Source organism: Lissotriton vulgaris, chromosome 5 (assembly GCF_964263255.1).
Source record: "Lissotriton vulgaris chromosome 5, aLisVul1.2, whole genome shotgun sequence".
Classification (NCBI taxonomy): Eukaryota; Metazoa; Chordata; class Amphibia; order Caudata; family Salamandridae; genus Lissotriton; species Lissotriton vulgaris.
This window is the reverse complement of record NC_141693.1, coordinates 1,724,716,762-1,724,738,779: the sequence shown is the minus strand read 5'-3', so window position 1 is coordinate 1,724,738,779 and position 22,018 is coordinate 1,724,716,762. Positions and strand designations below refer to the sequence as shown.

The 22,018-nt window shown below is 42.9% G+C and overlaps 1 protein-coding gene across 1 annotated transcript in view; it reads left to right on the top strand.

Annotated features, from left to right (window-relative positions):
- Positions 1–22,018, top strand: part of NAGS (N-acetylglutamate synthase) — a 42,664-nt gene that overhangs the window by 3,637 nt on the left and 17,009 nt on the right. The window contains exon 2 of the mRNA XM_086923950.1: positions 13,194–13,468. Within this exon, the coding sequence (XP_086780076.1) occupies positions 13,194–13,468 (275 nt within the window). The remainder of the gene's footprint in view (positions 1–13,193; positions 13,469–22,018) is intronic.

Below are 22,018 nucleotides of genomic sequence, written 5' to 3'. Positions count from 1 at the left end.
GGGTTCTAACTCACACAACACTACATCTCCCTCTCTATAAAATAAATATGAAATTATTTCACAAACCTATATGCAATTATAGCTGTTCAATAAGTCTTCGTTGTACTCTGATCACACATCCTAATCGTATAATTGGAAACGGGGCCAAGGCAGTAGGAGTGTCTGTGATCTGTATTGGCAGCCTTCATTTTCTTTTTACAATCCAAGTCTTTTACACAGGTTTCTTCCTCATTACTTGATCGTCCATTGAGGCAACTTGGTTGTCAAGGCTCTCCGAAGGTAAACATTGTTTACCACTCATGCAATATAACGCATGCCATTACAACGTGGTCATTACATTGCATACAGGTATTACTCAAGTTGGAACAACAACTTGCTGTAGAGATCATAAAGTGTTGGATTAAAATCCAGTACCTTCCCTACTGTTGCGCAGAATGGAGTTGGAATAGTAAATTATACTATTCCAAAATCCAGTGCCCCCTCTCCCCCACAGTAAATGGTTGTTCTGACTTGCGATGTAACAACACGGTTGTTGTATGGCACGCATTGTAAACGCATGCGATGTAACATGGCCTACTCCTATCCCAACCATCAAGGTTGCAGAGTTTTCACCTATGGTTGAGTATGGGGTCGAACGGTAAGCTCAAATAGCAGGAAACCAGACTCGGTCTCGGAGAGCTCGTTTTGTAGCAACAATTCCACGATGTCCTTCATGGGCCACTTAAATTATCGGTTGTTGCAGACTCTCCATAATAACAAATCTCTCTCATCTCAGGATTACTCCTACTTAAGTAACAGACAGTAAATCTTTGACAGTCGTAAACTTCTGGTATTCACTGTCACAGGTCAGAGATTAAGGTGAAACAGTCATTAAATGTCTCTATACAAGCAGTCCGCCTGTTACCCATATTCTGCTTTTTGGCGGTATCGAATGGTGGTGCATTCACGACTCTAATGCCCTGTGTTGTGTTGGCCTTTGAGTCATTGTGTTCAGTCTGTGGAACCTTGACCTCTCTCTTTGTCTCCAATGGAGCCCTTCACGTTTTGGAGACCTTTGGAGTTGTTCTGAGCTGCCACCCGTCAGCTTTGGTGGTGTGCCTCTTCGTGTATGGATGGCTCTGTAAGCACAACCACAGGCACTTCTTCTGGGGCTACTTCCCCCAATGCTGTGGTATGATGACTCTCTTTACTCAGTTAAGGTAAGCAGATGACTGTTTCTTGTATCTGAATTGCTTTGCTTGTAGGCATCTCTCTGTACTGCCTGACACCTAGTTGATCTCTGCCTCGCAGCGCTTCTGATTGCAGCATTATCTTGCAATTTGCTGTTGTTATATGCTGCTCTTTCAAAACCTGGTTGTATCTGCCTTTAACGTTATCACTCCATATGATGTGTAGCTTAAGGTTCGGTATTAGCGTGGAACCTGTCTTTTTGGCCTTACGAGCAGGTCTTTGATCAATAATGTTTATTCTTCTCAGCGAGGCTTTCAGTACCTTCAAATGCTTTTTACTGGCTGCAGTTGTGCTTGGACTCGACATACGGCAAAAGTCGATTTAGCACTTCGACCGAGGCATAAGTGGCACATACAAGCAGTTTGCTGGACCACGGAAAACTCTCTGAGAGAGCACTGTTGCTCATCTGGTTAATAATCCCTTATCTTGCCACCAGTTGAAGCATCCTCCCCAGCCTGAGTACCTGCTGAGTATGCCACACATGGAGCTTAGTATAACACGTGTTTATTCATCTGCGTGTAACTACGATCTCAACATTCTAAACCTGCATTCACTTCACTATGCTCTAACACTTTCATTACAGGTCTAAGAAGTCCGTCAGGAGCCATAAGTGTTCCGTCTTTGCTAACCAACACTATCCTGTGTATTTGGTCAGTAACTGAGGATCTTAGAAGCATTTTTTTTTTATAAAGATGGGTCATTACGTTAATCATGTAGCAGTGGCAACTATTGTTAATTGAACATCGAATTGTTTGACCTCTTTGCTCAAACAAAGTGGCAAGTAAAATACTTTGCCAATGACAGGGTCTCTGAACTTCTAAAAATTCTGCAGGCCTGGAGCCTTTGAGAGACAGCTGTTAGTGGCATGGTACCTTGAGCTCATCAGGAATTTAATCAGTCCATGGATGAAAGCGTTGAACTGCAGTGCTGACAAGTCACCATTTGTGTATGAGTAATCTGTGTATTTAGTTATGCAACAGTTCTCCGACTTGTTTTTCGGAGAACTTCATTTATCAACTGTATAAGCAACTTTTCCTAACTTACCTCTGAAAAGTTGGTATGGTTGGGGAGCAGTGAGTCACATATCTGCCATGTGGCCCCATGTTAAGTAGAATACCAATAGCCAATCCTGGCTTATTAGCCAACAGCACTTCATAGGATGAGTCATTGGAGCAAGCACTTGTATAAGAAGAAAATAAAACCTCTAATCCCACAAGGCAGCAGGCTGCTAGCTAAAATGCCTAGACTGGCTGAAGGTGTCACACATGACATGGGGCAACTTGACAGCACTACAGTCATGTATCAGGATCATCTCTGAAATTGAGACTTGAAGCAGAGTAAACAAAATGTCGGTGTTAGCCCTGCCATGCTTACCTACAAGGGGGCAGTAGGGGTGGGTCACATGACTGAGTTGTCTCTAAAAGGTATTCAATTCTGGTAATTCTGGCAGTCACATTAAGACACACTAAGAGTATCGCTGGGCGGAAAGAGAATCAGTTATGTGTGAATCTTGCAGCTGAAAGTGTGTTAAAGTTTGAACAGGGTCCATAGTGTCCGAGGCACACTAATGCATCTGGCAGACTCCTCCCGGCACTACTGAATTGCATGGTAAAACTTAAGTATGCAATCATTCTGATAAATTATAAAGGATGTATGTATTTCATTCCTTTCTCCTCCTTGATGACACTATCCACAGTCTTTCTCGTTTTACTGGAGATCTTGTGTATTTAAGTGGTGATCATGTAAAGCACTCCAGTACCTCTGGGTCGAGTTTGCGCTATATATCACTGCAAAAACAAATCAAATGGAATAGACTTCCATCGTTGCATGAGAATCTTATTGTCATCCACTTACTTCTGAGCCACCGTCTCGATATTGAGATACGGGCTCAGTTATACTTTCCTCTGACTGCAAGCTTGATAGAGGTAACATCGAAGGTCCTTGCACAGCAGTGTCGTTTGAGACTGCTTACTGCTCACAGTAGAGTTGAGGAGATAGCAGTAGGCATCAATCTCTCTGACAGTGTTCAGTGCCCAGACATGGCCTCTGTACTCCCAGACGTTCAGCACAACAGCATCCAATGGCGGTGGCAGATAGAGTAGCAGGCATGAAAACCACAGGTGTCAATGAGCAACTTCTCTAGGAAGACATTTTTAGCATGAGGCTACACCTAGCCCGAAGAGTCATACCCATGATTGCAGGAGCCACCCCATCCGAACCAGAGATTAACTGTTTGATAACAGTTTCAATGAACTTCAACATTTAGGATAGGAAGGTCATCCTAGGATCCCCATTTATCTGCCAGATCTACAGCGAAGGACCTGCAGTTCATTATATATATTCCATACATCAGATCCAACATGTACAGCAGGGGTGTTCTATAAGTAGTAATGGCAGCACCTCTTATGGGCCAGCCGCCAGCGGCTGAAATGGGAGCCGATGGCAGCCTGGTGCTTGTCACACAGAGGAGATAAAATAATCAGATATTGATATAAGGCGAAGGGACATTGTGGCGATGCAGGTCAGTGGACGCTGTTATCAGATCTCTGACACCGTGGGCAGAAAGAGACAGGTGGTTGCAGTAAGCAGTGTGTTTGTGTTGGGAGCATGGCCACGAACCCACTGCAGGTCATGCAAGGGGTCTTACAGTCTGCAGCTCTCTCGTGAGAGAAACAGTCAGGCTTCAGGGGGCTGAAAAACCCTCTGCTCCACACCACACACAGGTCGGCAGGGGCAAGTGTGCTAGCCATCGCATACTAGGTTGAAGGGAGGCATCACCCTGTCCCGGCTATTTGTGAAAAACAGCTGCCGCACGGTGAGTTAGTTGCTAAGTTGCTAGTATAGGTTAGTGACCTATTAACACAAGCATTGACATGGCCAACAGGTCTCCTTTACGAATGCACTGTCGAGCCAGACTTAAAATCTATGTAGGTTAATTACTGTTCCTCCATCTGGGCTGCTGTCAGAAAAAAAAGCCATGAATTATTATCTAAGGCATTTTAATAGCGGCATGTGTGTGCCCTTTAATGCTCAAGCTCGGGCAGCTGAATAAATAAATTAAATAATCACAGCTGCGTGGAGGGCAAGCATTTTTGAGGAAATAAACAACTTCTGCCTATAACATGACATCCTGGCTCCCAAGATGCGGGCGGAGCCAAAGCGCTTCTCTTAGTGATTCTCACATAATTGTCTGGTGACAGTTGCGCTGTCAAGCCAGAACATAAAAAACACTTCCAGTCGTCACACTCTGTTCTACTTGATTGCAGGCTTATTAGAGAGAGTCAGTAAGTTTAAAATCTTGCTTATCAGGTGCCCCCATAAGCCATTATGAAGCACCTAGTTGAACGGTAAGACAAAGGTTGCACTGCTTTCTACTGTCTTGCTCCATCTGTAAACATGCATATATGAAAAATAATTGTTTGTACTAACATAATACATTAAAAATATAACCACAAAAGTGGAAAAGGAGAAAGAGATCGGTGTTTGAGATAACACACCTGTCTTAGAAAACATGTTTTTTTTAAATGCCCTCACTAAGTAAATAGTGGGATGCTTCATCATAGGGCTGCTACAACATCCCTGCGCAGACCAACGCCTGGAATGGAACAAGGGGAGGGGAAGACAATACAAACATAAATGCGTTGGGATCCACGCAGTAAGCTACATATTAACAGATAGCTCACATTCAACATCAGGGCTGCCCAACTACACATTATATGATGTTTTCAATTATATGTGACAAATATTAATCTAGAATCTACTTGAAAAGAGGTCCACCTGATGTGTGTGAGACAGTTTGGGTTTTGCAATAGTGCTGACGCAACTTAAATCTCAACAGAATTTTGCTGACACAATTGTCCCCTCAGCAGCTTGCGGCCAGTGTGGCAGCGTGACATTAAGGTAACCTGGGCATACCTTTATATAGATTATCAGTTTCGAAACGTCAGTGCACAGTAAAAACCAAAACGGCTAGATTCGCCTGCCACTGGAATTCCTAAAAATGTGATGCTTAACAGATTGTTGGGCCATACCAATTTATACTGTATAGGGATTGTTGAATGAGAGTTTTGAACTATGTGCTTCTTGTTTTCTCAATCATAAAAGAACATATTAACCTAAAACCAGCGATATATGCATTGAAAATGACAGTAAAGAAAATGACGTGCTGCAGGAACAAACTCTTTGGTAAGGTGAAAGTACCACTAAGAGCTGTTTTGCAATGAGATGAACCTCAGTACAAAATCCTAGAATCATCCAGTCATTTTATTTTTAGGGCTACCATAGAGTTATAATCTGATTAGGCATGTTGATCAGTTCATAGGTTATTCTTCCATGAGGCAATCATATTAAACCAAGGGATTTTTTTTGTTTGTGTTTCCTTCCTATCTATATGTACCATAGTCTTGGCGGGCATATCGGGTTGATTCTTGGACATCATCCAGACCTGGATATCCAGCGCCTACCTGAAGCTCAGCCCAATCAAGATAGAGTTCATTTTAATTGCCAAGGGCAATAAACAAGATACAATACAAACCTGGCTGATTGATTTGAGTTTTGCCAGCTTTGAGTCCCAACTTTCATCAAATGCTAAGTCTCTTGGATTTGCCCATTGCACCAACCTCACACTCAAGGAACACATGACCAACAAAACAAAGATTGCCTGGTACCAGCTTTCTCTTCCAGGGAAATTAAAACCATTTCTTCCAGAAAGCTATGTTAGAACTGGTATCCATCCTTTGTACTCTTGCATCTGGATGGTGGTAATGCCCTACTTCCTGACCTCTCAGATTGGCAGGGAATAGGGTGTGGCCAGACACTACATCCTTCCCAGAAAAGTTTGGTCCTTTGCATCATGGTACATGCAGTCCAGAATTTGCTCTCTGACTGGTGTAACAGTAGTTCACCAGTCCACTGTTTGCGCTCCCCTCAGTGTTGACTGGTGTAATAGAAGTGTTACACCAGTGAACACCAAGGGGAGCACAAATTGTGGATTGAATATACCATGATGCAAAGGACCAAACTTTCCTGGGATGTGATGTAGTGTCTGGCCACACCCTTTTTCCTGCCCAAACTGATTTTCAGGGAAGGGAGCCGCACAACCCCTTCTGCTTCCCCTTTAGAAATTACCTCAATGAGGCTTGTGGAGGAAGACTACAAGCCCTTCTCCAGTTTACAGATAAATCAGCCCGGGTCCTGGTCCAACCAAAAAATTCCTGCAGATCCTCCGTGAATTTGCACAGAAAATAATTCTTATTTTTATTATCCCCATGTGGTTACAGCAAGTTAGATCTTGTCTCTGGATCTGCTAGCTCTGATGCATAAAAATTACATACATTTTTAACCTTAATTTTCCCAAAACTACAAATTGATTAACACCAAGTCACAGACGCACACCTTCTGGACCAAGATCTAGCTTTCTGCCAAATTAGTGTAATTCCATTCAGCCGTTTTGGCTGTGGCCATGTATAATTTCCCTATGGAAAATTGCATGGGAAAACGTGTTTTAGGACACCACCTTTTTCTTGGCCCCTGCTTGACGGACCACCCATAAACTTTCCAGGAAAGAGTTAAGATGGATTCAAATTATTTTGTAAAGTTTTGAGAAGATTCCTCAAATGGCACCAAAGTTATTAGCAAACCAAAAAATCAATTTCCTATGGAAACGTGGTCCTACTATACCTATTCAGTACCCACTGCCAATATTTCTTTGACAACCTTCTCAATTCCCATGTATGACAATAGAGAAATATCAAAGGTGCTAGCGGGTACCAAATTAGAAAAAAAAGTAATTACTGTTTTATGGTGGAACATAGTAAGTAAGGATACAAGTCTTCAGAGACATGGAACAATTTAAAGAAGAAACTGGTATAAACTAAAGAAGGTTAGGAAGAAAGAGAATCAAGAGAAAAGAAAATAGGGAATATACCAAAAAGACACTTAAGGGCCCACAACGATGTTGGTCAGACCAACCGACATCGTAGCGGAAACGGGACTGCCTGACAACAAGTCGGTGTTCACACTTTCATTATTATGATGTGACCCCATTCACGGCAGTCGGAAAGTATACTTTCTATTGTGACTTTTTGCTGCAGGCTGCAACACAAGTGCAATAGAAAAAATACACTTTTAAAACTTCCATGCATCTTATGACAGATGCATGGATGTTTGGGGGGCACCACAGTCCCCCCCCCCCCAAGTCTCATAGCGGAGGCTGCGGGTGACAGTGGCTGTTATACGGGCAGTCAAACTCACTTTCCAGCAGCCTTCCCATGCTCCAGCACCACCACAATTTGGGGATTATCTGTCCAACCGATGCCCCGACGGGATCTCCGATCCTGTCGAAGGTTTCAGTCTTTACCCAAGGCCAGAGCAGTCTGACTGACTGCATCGTAATTCAGAGGTCGGACCGGTGAGTCTGATTGACGGATGGACCGCCACCAACAGCCTGTCGGTGGCGATCCGCCCGTCACCATAATAGGCCCCTTACTTGTGATCTTTTTTCCTATTGAGGATCAGTCAGTGAAGGCCTAATGGGAAGACGACCACAATAGGTTTTTCATGCAAGACAATAACAGAACTGGATTTTTTATTTGTTGGTTTGAATTTTAACAAGAAATGACGGTAAGCCTGGTGTCTCAATTTTTTTTTAGAATAGTTTCAACATACTTCTTAATCTCTGATCTCTTCACATCATAACTGCCCCGCGTTGTTACCAGCAGAGCAGTCTGGATCAGTTTGCTAGGCAACTTCTCCACTGCATGGTATACCTTTCAGCATCAGCTGTGGTCCTGTATTGTTGGGTAAATATAATTGATATGAATAACTAGGCGACCACGCAAAAGGCTGACGCTAGCGAATATTGATTTGAATAGATCATTTGTGGAGATACGTACATAGTTCTTCCATCTCATCCTTGCTTTTACACAAATATATTTGAAAGTGTTCCCGAAAACATCTATGTGCTCGTGGTTGAGTCTTTCCTTTGACATCCACTACTCAGCAGAGGGAGATCTCAGGAACTGCTGAAGTTCTCTAGTATGTGTACAATTTAACGCGGGGGAAGGGCAGTAACTTGGCGTGTCATTTTTAAAGTGATTGTGCACACCTGAGCTATTTTATGATTGCTTTTACAAAGTGTTTTATGTTTACATGGACACTTTTAATATTGTAAATGTTCTTTCGAGTTAGAATGTAAAATATGTTGAAAGAAAAATAAATATATATATATATATATATATATATATTATATGTATATATATATATATATTACCTACTGGCGGTCGCCAGTAGGTAGTTATAGTTAGGATTTTTTTCAATGCAATATCTTAAAATTCTATTGTGAATAACTTTGGCGTCGGTTGACGAATCTGCCTGAAAATTTCCTCAAATTTGCCTCGCGGAGCACCGGTCCTTCCCTGGAAGTTTGGGGGGGATTCGTCGAGCAGGGGCCAAGATAAAAGTGGGTCCCAAAACATGTTTTCCCCATGTTAATTTCCATAGGGCGGTCAAACTCACTTTTAGCCCGAATGGCTGAATGGATTTGCACCAAACTTGGCAAAATTGTAGGGACTGGTAGCCCGATGTGCCTTTGCTATGTCTCAAGATATGTGCTCCAGTGGTTTTGACGAAAATTAACTTTGAAAAAATATATATTGGGCTACATTGGGCTATATATATGTTAGAGCCCAAATGTAGCCCAATGTAGCCCAATGTAGCCCAAATTTGGCCACCAGAGACAAAAAAAACTAATGTAGCCAAATATCAGCCAGATGTAGCCCAACTATAGCCCAGTGACAGAATGTCCCAGAGTGTTCTAAAGAACAACTAGAGCGCTAACAGTCTTACTTATGACAAAAGTATGGCACACCTGAAGTCATCTTGATTGCAATAAAGTGGTAACACTTAATACATTTAATTTGAAAAGGAACAAAATGAGGGGTTTCATTTTGCCATAGAAAATTTATATATATGATGTTGTGTATGGCTAATAAAACTGCACTTTAATTCTAACCTCTTCGAGTTGGTCCGTTCCTGGAGTGTGGCGGTTTGCAGTTCGTGAAGGTGGACTGTGCTTTCCTTCCAGGATTTGGTTTCCATATATATATATACATATATATATATATATATATATATATATATATATATATTCACTGAAAAAAACATAGGTTTCACACCAGTTATAGTTAGGAATTAGCATTTAAAAAACCTATTAAATTCACTGAAAAAACCATAGGTTTCACACCAGTTATAGTTAGGTGGAAATTTTACTCGCATAAAACCATTGAAATTCCCACGTTATAGTTAGTTGGACTCACTATAATTTGCGCGTGCAATGCATTGCTGATGACGTCACATATTACATCACTCATGACATGGTCAGTGACATCACTCATGACATCACTGATGACATCTCAAATGACATCACTAATGACATCATCCAGTGAATGTGTATCTTTCTGAAAAATAAATATTTTTTATATATGTATATCTAAAGGTTGATGGAAGAATAAATGGGTAAATAAATGTCTAAATGGATGTTTTTTTGTGTAAAATTGATTGGTTAACTGACTTATTAAATGTATCTTAGTGAATACATATATTAGCGAGTAATGTTTAAATATTTAAATATCTGTGTCTCACTTTGTGTATAAGTGGCTGCATGGGTTGGTGAGTAGCTACATGAGTGTGTATATGTGTTATTAGTTGTTTGTTTGAGTATCAGTATCAGTGTCTGTATGGTTCGTGGGGGATATTACTTAGAGCACAGATGCATGAATGAGTGACTCACTATTTGTATGTATTTTGAAGACAGCATGTGTGCAAGACTGTATGGGTGGATGATTGTGTGTATGGGTGGGTTAGTGAGTATGTGTTTTTATAATTGATTATTTAAGAGAGTAAATATGTTTCCGTTTCTGTAGAAGTATGTGTAGTGGTGTGTATATAGCAGTATAATCAAGTAAATGGTTTTTTGATAGTTTATTTGCATGTGTGAATTTGTGTGTGAGTAACTATATGGATGAGTATTAGTGTGTAACAGGATGTATAGGTGTATGAGTACATATGATGAGTAAGTACATGCATGAGCGACTATATAGAACTGTTGGTGAATGAGTGGATGTGTATGTAGATGTTGGAATTACCTAATAAGTTGTTGTAATTGGTATTGGTTTCTCCTTTTTTAAGAAAATGTTAGTTTCTATTTTTGAATGTGTGTGTCAAAGGTTATTTTATGCTGATAGGAGGTCTGCCACTTTGTCACAAGGATGTTGCCATCAGTGATGTCATTTGAGATGTCATCAGTGATGTCATGAGTGATGTCACTGACCATGTCATGAGTGATGTAATATGTGACGTCATCAGCAGTGCATTGCACGCGCAAGTTATAGTGAGTCCAACTAACTATAACGTGGGAATTTCAAAGGTTTTATGCGAGTAAAATTTCCACTTAACTATAACTGGTGTGAAACCTATGGTTTTTTCTGTGAATATATTTATATATATATATATATATATATATTTCCTACTGGCGGTCGCCAGTAGGTATAGATAGTTAGGACCTAGTTACCATAGGAAATTCTGAACATTCTATTGGGAATAACTTTGGCGCCGATTGAGGGATCTGCCTGTAATTTTCCTTACATTTGCCTCGCTGTGCTACGCTCCTTTCCTGAAAGTTTCGGGGCGATTCATCAAGCAGGGGCCGAGAAAAAGGAGGGTCCCAAAACGTGTTTTCCCAATGTTAAATTCCATAGGGACATTCTGACAAGGTTACAGCTCGAACGGCTGAACGGAATTACACCAGATTTGGCAAAATTGTAGGGACTGGTATGCAGCAGTGCCTTTTGTATGTTTGGTGTAAATCCCTCCAGTAGCTTTTGACAAAATTGAATTTGAAATTTTTCAAATGGCATTTTCTATGGGACCTTTAGACACGGCTACAGCCCGAATGGCTGAACGGAATTACACCAAACTTGGCAAAATGGTAGGGACAGGTATGCAGTAGTGCCTTTTCTTTATTTGGTGAAAATCCCTCCAGTAGTTGTTGAGAAAATTGAATTTGAGCAAATTATATATCTATATGCGCTCAACATTCTATTGGGAATAACTTTGGGGCCGATTGAGGAATCTGCGTGTAATTTTCTAGAATTTTGGCCAGCTTTGCTCCGCTCCTTCCTTGAAAGTTTCGGGGGGATTCATCAAGGGGGGCCGAAAGAGGGGTCCCAAAATGCGTTTTCCCAATGTTAATTTCCATAGGGACCTTTAAACACGGCTACAGCCCGAACGGCTGAATGGAATTAAACCAAACTTGGCAAAATGGTAGGGCCTGGTATGCACATGTGCCTTTGCTATGTTTGGTGAAAATCCCTCCAGTAGTTCTTGAGAAAATTGAATTTGAAATTTTTCAAATTGCGTTTTCTATGGGACCTTTAGACACGGCTACAGCCCGAACGGCTGAACAGAATTACACCAAACTTGGCAAAATGGTAGGGACAGGTATGCAGTAGTGGCTTTTCTATATTTGGTGAAAATCCCTCCAGTAGTTGTTGAGAAAATTGAATTTGAGCAAATTATATATCTATATGCGCTCACCGTACGCGCACCGTACGCGTACCGTACGCGTACGTGCACGTACCCTTACGTGCGCGAGCAAGTTTCTGATTGGCTGGCAGTCGACTGTCAATATTCCAAACTGTCCAAACCAGGAAGTGTTGGCCACCATCTTGTTTTTCAGGAGAACTGAGGCACAAGAGAGCCCAAAACAAGAGTGGAAAACAAGAAAAGGTGGTAGGGTAAAGACCCCCACACCCTCTAGCCCTTCTCATGGGGTCCCAGAAGAACTCCCAAGGGCAAAAAACCCCTGGGGATGAGATGTCATCAGTGATGTCATCAGTGATGTCATTTGAGATGTCATCAGTGATGTCACTGACCATGTCATGAATGATGTAATATGTGACATCATAAGCAGTGGATTGTGGGTGCGCGAAATATAGTTAGTACAACTAACTATATAGGAGCAATTTCAATGGTTTTTTTAATGCTTATTCCTAACTATATAAGGCCTGAAACCTATGGTTTTTTAAGTGAATTTGCAAGGTTTTTAAAATGCTAATTCCTAACTATATAAGGCCTGAAACCTATGGTTTTTTAAGTGAATATATATATATAAATTACATTAAATGGGATTTTTTTCAAAGTTGTTTCTTCACCAATAGCTGATACAATAACAGCAATACCACTTTGTAGATAGCTGTTGAATACAAGTATATATATAATCTCTTCTCCCTGACGGGTGGAGGTTACTTATTCACCAGCTCATCACATTTACTGGCAAGGTCAGCTTTGAGTCTGTTGCAAAGCACAGGAGTTCTGGAGAGGTTCTCTGTACGTCCCGTGATGTTTGCACAAAGTGATCTCTGTGTCATTTTTCTAGCAGAATTGGGATGTTGACCAATGCGCTGCCTTGGCATGGTGTGAGGTGCTCATGTGACGATAAGAGTTCCTGACACCGAAGGCCATTGCAGGTTGATGGTTGACGCAGCATCGGTGGCCAGGACGTCTCGGAATTAAAGCACTGATAAAACACAGCCAGGAGGTCTCGGACATACATGGGCTGTGTTGGTCCGTGTGCCAGGCAGAAAGCTTTTAAGAGCAAGGAGGGCAAGGCAAAGGCGAGCTCCTGATGCCACTGAAGAGCACCGCTTCGCCTATCTTTCCTTTTAGATTAGTAGCTGTAGGCATGTTATTTTATTTTCATGCTCAAAGTGTGAACTTTGTTAAGCTGTCAAATAGTGAATGTGCTTATTTATTTTATGTGCAGTTCCTGAAATGTGTTTGCTTCCAGAATACAAAATGCTTCAGCATCTCGTTATTGTTTCATAATGTGTTAACAATCTAGGCTTTAAGTGAACAGTATTAGCAGAGGTTCATGAACACTTGACTGTTTTTATACCCGATACCAGGTGGACGAGAATGTCTTCGTTTGTAAAAAGTCCTTGTCCAGCTTGGCCTTTTCCCTAGCCTTTCTCCAGCGGATGGATATGAAGCCCTTAGTGGTAATGGGCCTGCCGAGCCCCCGGACCTCGGCGGACGACTACTCCTGCTACGAAATCAAGGCCCAGCTGGTAAAGAACTGCAAAGGCCTCATGGACGCCCTCCACCAGAACTCTGCCACAGCTGTGCCCTTCTTTAACGGGGGCTCGGTGCTTGGAGCCCGGGGCCCCTCGCTTGATGCCAGGTACCGTAGACAACCAAGACCTCTAAAATGCTATCTTGTGTGTAAAATGTTACTTCATGGGTCGCACAAGGGTCAAGAACGTACCAGGCCTGCTTGAGCCAGGCTGTGAAACCTCACTTGAAGCTGAAACTGTCTTTGGAACAGACGGGAAAAAAATCCAAATGACGTGCATTTGACTGTGGAATGCCGTAGTAGTGTGTGTAGTGGGGAGGGAAATAACGAAACATAAAAATGCCAGTGTTTCCCTAAGAATGTAAGAATTGGAGGAGAGTCCAGTAGAGTGAGCGGAGAGACGATGTTGGTGATGGTGAATTACCATCACCATTTATGCCTGATGCCAGCAGACAACTTGAACTGGTGCGCTCTGGTTCATTGAATGGATTGGTATAATAAATGGCTGGGTAACCAGTTTGTACATAAACAATTTGAACTGACTGTGAAACCGTCTGACTATCAGCACCTAACCCGTTGTCCCTCCATCAATCTTTCCCCCTCTATACTAGCTGGGGTCTGTGTGCACACTGAATAGCACCCACCGTCACAATGCTTGTTTCCTTAAGAACCTAGCAATACAGATCAAAAGCACCGGTGCACCACACAACAGAACTTAATCAAAAATGACAATTACAGAGTCCATATCCAGTCAACATGTTCTTCAATATTTTTTTCTTGTATTCCAATTTCATTTCCAGTAGATAAAATAGAGTCAAATTTTTGTGAGGGACGTTACAGCGAAGGAGAACAGGGCAAGACAAGGTTTTTCTTGTGTGCTTGTGTTCTCTGTAACCAGTTTGTATGTTGCCCTTTGATCCATGAACCTTTCCTTTTTGTTTCCTCTCTGGGTAAGATATGTAAAGCTGTGGAAATCACTGGTAGTTGATTTTTCAAAGTTGTCCGCAAACAAAACCGCCCATAAAGTGTAAAAATCCTATTCTGAAGATAGCACTTGGGAGTTGCATTTGTTAGAAGTTACTTCCATGTAGTATGTGTTGGTAAAGATTTTCAATTCCAGCTCCCACCATACACACAAAAGTGATGAACCAGGTTTATTTGGTGTATAAATGCAAACACACAGGAAGTCAAAACTTCATAATGGCTGTAGCTTCAAGCTTAGTAACCAAAATATATTATATCAATATTTTCTCGTCTTGAAAGACTGAACCCCATCCAGCCCCACCTACTATCTTCAATGGTCAGGTTGCATCTTTCTCTGGGCCACTTTACTATGACCACTGACCCATAGTTTTGTTGTGGATTTGATGGTACTCCCATTGGTACCACTAGATCTGCAAGTCAGCATCTGGTTTGGTACAGAAAACATAAGACATGAGTAGCAAGAGTTCTAGGTCCAGGCTGTGCCTGAGTCAAGAGAGAGAAGAGCTAGAGAAGCAGCACAGCCCTGATTCCATTGCGGGTCTCAAATGTTCAGCACAAGGTAATATGAATCATCAACATCAAAAGCTTTATTGCTTTCTTGGCAAGCAACATTTAGTTGTTCTCAAAGTAACAGGAAGCAGATCTTCCCCACAATGCTTGCTACAGTATTGTATTGATATTTTCAAACATTCAGGCTACAGCACCAGATTCGGCTTTGCTGTTGGTATCTGAATAGAACCTATGCTTTCGGTTTAGATTGAATCCTAGGGTGGATTATAAAAGGGCTTTCGGTTTGGATTGAATCATAGGGTGAATCATGTAAGGGCTTGGTAAAGAGTGGGTCCCATGGGAGTTTCTTCACTTGGTTTTTAGCATCTTCCCTGGCTTTAGTTCGAGCAAGAGATCACATTGCTATAGAAAAAATATATTGTCATTGAAAGAGCTATATCATGTGCTTTTCATCTGAATTGAGTTTTGAAATTAAGTTATGACCCATATCTACATGTTTCTATGAAAATTACTCACAACTTTAGATAAGATAAAGCGAGTCCTTCAAACCCCTTGTCTCATGGGCACTGTGTAAAGGTCCTCAACCAAAAGACCGTGTAACTCACTTTTTCGACAGGCTAAGGTTACAGCGAATCTGTATAACTAATCACATGTCCCTAGAAGCCACATTCATTTAGTAGTGCTTACTGCATTTAGTGTGACAGTCAGACCCCATTTGCAAATGGTTGCCTAACCAGAGTTAAGCTGCCAGAGACCGTCTTCAAGCTGATCAAAAACTAACTCCTTATGAAATGTGATTGCAAATTAGAGGAATAGGAGTAAAGTAGTTGTCAGATTTTCTTTCCCACTCAATAAAGAGAGCATCTTGTATTGGTTTGAGTCATATATATATGTATATTGGCAAGAGGTCTCTTTCTACAGACTAACATGGAAGGGTAGCAGATTTGGGAATAATTATCTTAGTATATAGTTATCTTGACCTCACAAAGTCGAAAGATGCATCTGTGCTACCTTATTTATTACTTGAACGTCTGCACAGCTTGGGTACACAATTCTGTAAAGTCTGTGGTGTCTGTAACATGGATGCTATACCGAAATCTGAGTGCATCTATTTCAAGGAAAAAAGTCTGTCTGAAACAGGAATACAATGTCCAGTTAAGGGTCTAACACGATACCAATAAAAACACCAGTCCAGTTCAAAGAGTGCCTTACTTGAAGTGCTCACCTCTGAAGGAGCCATAAAACCTGATCAGCCAATCGCCCAGTTCAGAATAGATACTGGTGCTCTCCTTCAGAAATGGAAAGTCACCACAGAATGACTTTGGTGAAAACTCTTGGGCCCAGGTGCGTGCCAAAAGGCGGAACTCTGTACGGAGCCACTACTACCCAAAAACCAATGTTAATTGTAAAAGGGTTGCTAGATGGAATCTGGAAATATTTACCCCATAAACCGTTCACAATCAATCAGTGTCCTTTTAGCAGGGACTTCAGAATTTGTGCTCAGTTGACGATCTTTCACATGCATTTATTCATTGAAGAGGAAAAGATGCAGAATAGTTCCAAGCTCCGGCCCTCTTCTGTGTTCTAAAAATTCTTGTGAATGACACCACGTCTGTCCCCGAATGGAGGTCCCCCACCTTAGAGATCCAAATTAGTTCCTACTTGTTATGTCATGTTATGCTATGTTACATAGCTTGAGTCTTTTCCTGGCACATAACTGGGCATACAGAGTATATGGTCTGTCAGTCAATCAGTATGCACGCAGTATGACCTGAAAAGTGATAGGACTGCAACATACATTTGCAGGCTTAAAGTTAAAATCACTAATATTTAAGGAAACACACTGTGACCAATCATTTGACACCTCTATGGTCATAATTACTCATAACTGCCACCTATTAAGTTGGGGAACTTTTTCCATCTTGGAAACATGCACTAAGGACTTCTACTAAAGAGAATATCCCTCATTCTAGTTTAGCGTTAATATGTGCTGGCCCCTAATCCATGTACTGTTGTAGAACCTATTGCGCCTTTTAGCTTTTTCGTGATAACTGTACAGGAAAATGCATGATTTTGCCTTATTTTTTCTAAAGAAGAAAATTTACTGAGGGATAACTGCCGTCACACCACCCTGGAGTATGTCAATGAAATTCGGTCCAGGTATTACGCCCCACCTTTTTCAAATATCACCAGCCGCCACTGCATAGCTTATAGAGCACACAGCTGCCCCAGCAAAGGGGCGTCCCGGCGCTAATAACAGTCAGATGGCAGAACCACCAGAAAAGGCGAAGGCAAAAGGGACCTACAGTGAAGGGAAGAGATGAGACTTAGTTGCCTTACGTAATGCCAAGTAGTTAATTAAGCTACGAATAGACAGTCGGAGAGAATTCCAATGTTTGGCTGCCAATGTGCGGAAAGCGCGCCCCCAGCCCGCACTCTCCTTACCCTAGGAACAACCGCCAAATGTTGGCCCGTAGAACGAAGTTGGCGGGAGGGAATATAGGGCGAGAGCAGGGTGGCCAGGATGCCAGGGGAAGAAGAATGCAAGATTTTAAAAGTGATGCAAAGGGACTTAAACTCCACATGTCTGGCCACCGGCAACCAATGAAATCGGCGAATGGCAGCAGAGGTAGAGCAAGTTCTCGGGAGGCCAAGAAGAGTTCTGGCCGCCGCATTCAGAACCCTCTGTAATCTCAAGATCTCTGACTTGTTGATCCCCAGGTAGAGCGAGCTGGCATAATCCAGTCTCGACAAAATGGCAGCCAGGATGATAACCTGTCAAGTGGACAGATCAAAGTAACCTAACAATGGTTTGAGCCCCCCGCAGAATACCAATATAGGTCCCTGCCACTTTCTTAGTTTTGGCCTGAAAGCTGAGAGCAGAGTCCACCCAAACACCCAGATTCAGGGGTGGGAGCACAGCCCAAGGTTGTAGGCCACCAATGCTCATTCCTCAGCGTTCCATCCCGCCCAACCATCTCTTTCCCCCATTGCGCAAAGCTGCTCAGACTCCCATAAGGACGCTGATTTGGTGATTTTGTTCTTCCACCCTAACTTAGATAGGGTCGAGTGCTATATAAGGACTGTTAAAACGGTGGGAACTTCGAGGAAGAGGCGTTGGGGATTCGAATATAATACTCTGAGGTATCCCCTCGGTTGGAGAACCAGTCTAGCCATCCGATTGGCCGGTTCAGATATAGGCTGATGTACCCATTGGTTTATAGTTTCCAATTGTGCCGCTCTATAGTACATTTGGATGTCGGTAGAGCAATCCACTCACCTCCCCCCCACCCCAACATCACCAGCAAACCAGCACTGAGTCAATATAGTGTACATGATCCTGGGAGGGAACCCCAGACCCATAGAAGAGTTTGGACCACACTCTCTATTGAGTTAAAATATCCTTCTGGGTTTGTAAACTGCATATTCTGTACTAAATAGAGTAATCTGGGGAGTGCCATAATTTAAAACAATGCTGGTCTTTCCAATAGAGAGAGGAGAAGCAATCTCCAATGCTGTTCGTCAGTCTGGAGTCTGGACAGCGGATGTTGTAAATTACGGGTATAAAAAAGAGCTGGGTCAGTAGTGATAAATATATCTAGATATCGAAACCCGTCCTCAACTATCTGCACCTCGCATACCCTTTGGTAGATTAGGCCGAGAACCATGATGAACAAATATGACCGATTTGGACTAGTTAATTATGAACCAAAAGTACATAGTCAAGGGCTTAGAAACATGGTTCTTCTCTAAATAAGCAGCTTGATGCTCCCCAGGTCACCAATACTCAGCGCCAGGACACCCCAGGGTAGCAGTGCGCATTACAAGTACAAATAACATAACATAACATAGCATACGAAAGGTTGCGTAGATATTCAGAACCCTGGTGATCAAGGATCGGGGGAATACTATGTAAAGAAGGATATCATCTGCATATAATGATATTTTGTCTCCCCATTCAGTTGACCATCTGAGGCCTTGTATCAATGGATTCCCTCAAATCCAAGACACCAATGGCGCCAACATCATGGCGAATATGAGGGGTGACAGGGGGCATCCCTGCCTCGTCCCTCTCTGCAGGGGGAAGACTCAACACTTTTCTCCATTTACCACCACTTGCGCTAAGGGCTCTGTATATGAGGCAAAGCCAAGCTAAAAAGCGAGATCCACAACTCACTTGCTTCAGTACCGCAAAAAGATTATGGCCACTCTATGGTATCAAAAGCCATGCACGCGTCTAGGGATAATACTATTTCATCCTGGAGGCCTCTTAGATTTAATGCTGTGTTACGCCCTGGCATAAAGCCAGATTGGTCTTAGTGGACAAAGACAGAAATAATCTATTAGGGAGAAGACGAAGAGCCAGCAGCTTAGCTAGGATTTTCGCTTCTGCGTTAAGCAATGTGATTGGTCTGTAAGAAACTCACTGTTCGACTGGCTTCCCTTCTTTGTGGCTGACTACTATGGTTGCAAGTTTCTGATCGGGGGAGCCTACCCTGTACTCTACTTTCCTCAAACATATTCAACAGGTGCAGCACCATAGAGAAAGCCTAAGCTTGTATAATTCAATTCGGATACTGTTGGCTCCCCTAAGGCCTCTGACTTCCTGGGTCATTTCAGCTTTCTAAAAATTCTTGAGTAGAAACCCAGCCCCTTCTCAGAGCTTAAGGAGTCTTTCATTACTTTCAGCTATAAAAGATTCATCGCCTCCTCTGTCAGGACTGAATGCTAATTGCTTGAATCACAAAAGATGTGAATTGCTTAGATTTCCTCATATCCTCATATTTAGTGATTTACAGACACAGTAGAAGCATGCACGGAAATCTACGAGTACTGTAGCTAACAAAATTTACTCTATCCTTGCATACAGCAGGAAATTCTTTGGAGTGCACATTGGTGGAAATGTAAAAAATAACTTTTTTTATAGATTGTATTTTCAGCACTCTATCATTGATACCTCAACGATATGCGAAGAAATCCAGCCGCACCAACAGAGCTGTAGTATTTCACTTTCCTTTAATCACGGCACAAACGAAAATAACGCGTTTCGACCTACATCAGTCTTGGTCACAGATATATATTCTTCATTGGTAAAACATTTTTCTCCATATAGAGAAAGCTCTTCCCTTTCTCCTGCATGAAACAAGGAAGTGTACTCTCGTTTTCCATAATGGATGGGCACTTACTCCTTCTATGTAATAGAGCAATTTTCCATGGTGGGTATCAAAGCTTATGTGAAAACCTACAATCCTACATGTTTGTGGGTGTTCACTGACTTGCGGTGACACTCCTGCTTCTCACAGATATCCCACACCCGGCCAAGACACAAAATTACTGCAAGGCACCATCTGCTATACTGGTCCTTTCGAGCATTGACCCAAACAAATTAAATGATGATAAAATGTTGCCCAAAGGCTGCAAGAGTAGCCATTTCAGAAGTTGAGGCACGGGTGTCCAAATATTGATGTGCTTTTTAATAAAGTGAGACAGATGGGGACGTCAACCTGCTGCAGAATATGTCACACTGTAGCCGAATTCAGAAATGACATAACGTATTGGGTGCAAAGTTGCAAACCACTGAATTATAGATTTTTTAAAAATCATTTGGCTCGTAAGATTTCTTAAAGGAGGCTCGGAGCCCCGAGTTCTGCATCGCAAACTTCCCCCAGCATTTCCTGGCTAAAATCCCCCCGCGCAGCAGGTCATAGCGCTGTAGCGGGTTGAGGAAAAAACTTTGCCGCCATTACACGTCAAACCCGTGGCCACGCCCACTCACGGGAGGCCACGCCCACAGCGCCCCAGCCTATATAAGTCACGCTGACAACTAGTGCGCTTTAGGATATCGAAGACTCCTGAGGCACAGCCGGGAGTAGCACTCGCTTTCTGTTTTAAACATTGTATTCTGTTAGCAATTTTAACCGTTTGTTACCTGCTTCTGGGCACTTCCCCCAGCATTTCCTGGCTAAAATCCCCCCGCGCAGCAGGTCATAGCGATGTAGCGGGTTGAGGAAAAACTTTGCCGCCATTACACGTCAAACCCGTGGCCATCCCCCACTCACGGGAGGCCACGCGCCACACACCCTACATCAATGTGCATTCACCGGACGCGCATCGGGCGCGCCGTCAGCGTGCTGAAGGCGCGCCAAAGGAAAGCCCGTCTGCGCCCGTCCGCGACCGACCAGGGCACGGGGCATGTCACTCTGCTGACACTACCCAATACTCCTCTGCTGACCCGCTCGACCTGCATGCCCCCTGGCCCCTAGCCCCGACCGCCCGCTCGCAGCTTGACTCAGGTAGTCATCAACAACTCTAAAATTCTAGTCCTCGGAGACTTTAACTACTGGCCCCAGGATGAGAAGGAAAGTGCCTGTTCTGCGGCCTTTTCCGACCTGCTGCGCAGCTTGAACTGCTGCCAACATGTTAACACCGCCACGCACACGAAAGGCCACACACTGGACCAGGTCTGGACCTCCAACCTAGAGATCTCGGCCCCCTCCATACTGTTGTGTGTTTGGTCTGATCACTTCCTTATTTCCTTCTCCCTCAAAACTCCCACCTGTCCCAGCAGGCCCCTGGAAACCAATTTTTTAGCCCGTAACTGGAATAAAGCTGAGATCAGCCAATTCATCGACCTACTCACTACCTCCCTCCCACCGATTCCGATTCAATAGACAGTCAAGCCTCAAACTTAAGCCACTGGCTTGAGTCTGTCAGCGACGTGGTTGCCCCCCTCAAACGGGTTAAAATCAGACACCCCCGCGACGCTCAGAAATGGTTCTCAGAGGACCTTAAAGTTTTAAAACTTGGACTCAGACAAGCCGAGCGCCGCTGGTGCAAAAGCTATACCCCCGAAGCTAGGCTTGAGTTCTTAACCCTACTCAAAGGGTATAAATCCTCCATTGCGCTAGCGAAAACTACGTACTTTTCCAACAAAATAGTGGAGTCAGCTAACAAAGCGAAAAACATCTTTTCGATTGTGGAGAAGTTATCTCACCCCGATAGGGTCTCCATCAAACCCTTCCCTTCTCAGGGGCTTTGCGATTCTCTCAACCACTTCTTCGTTGAGAAGATTGCAAAAATTAAAAACAGCATCTCGGTGCCGCCCCTATCCGACTCCACTGGGCCCCCAACCAACCTTCACGCTGACTCCATTAACCCTCACTC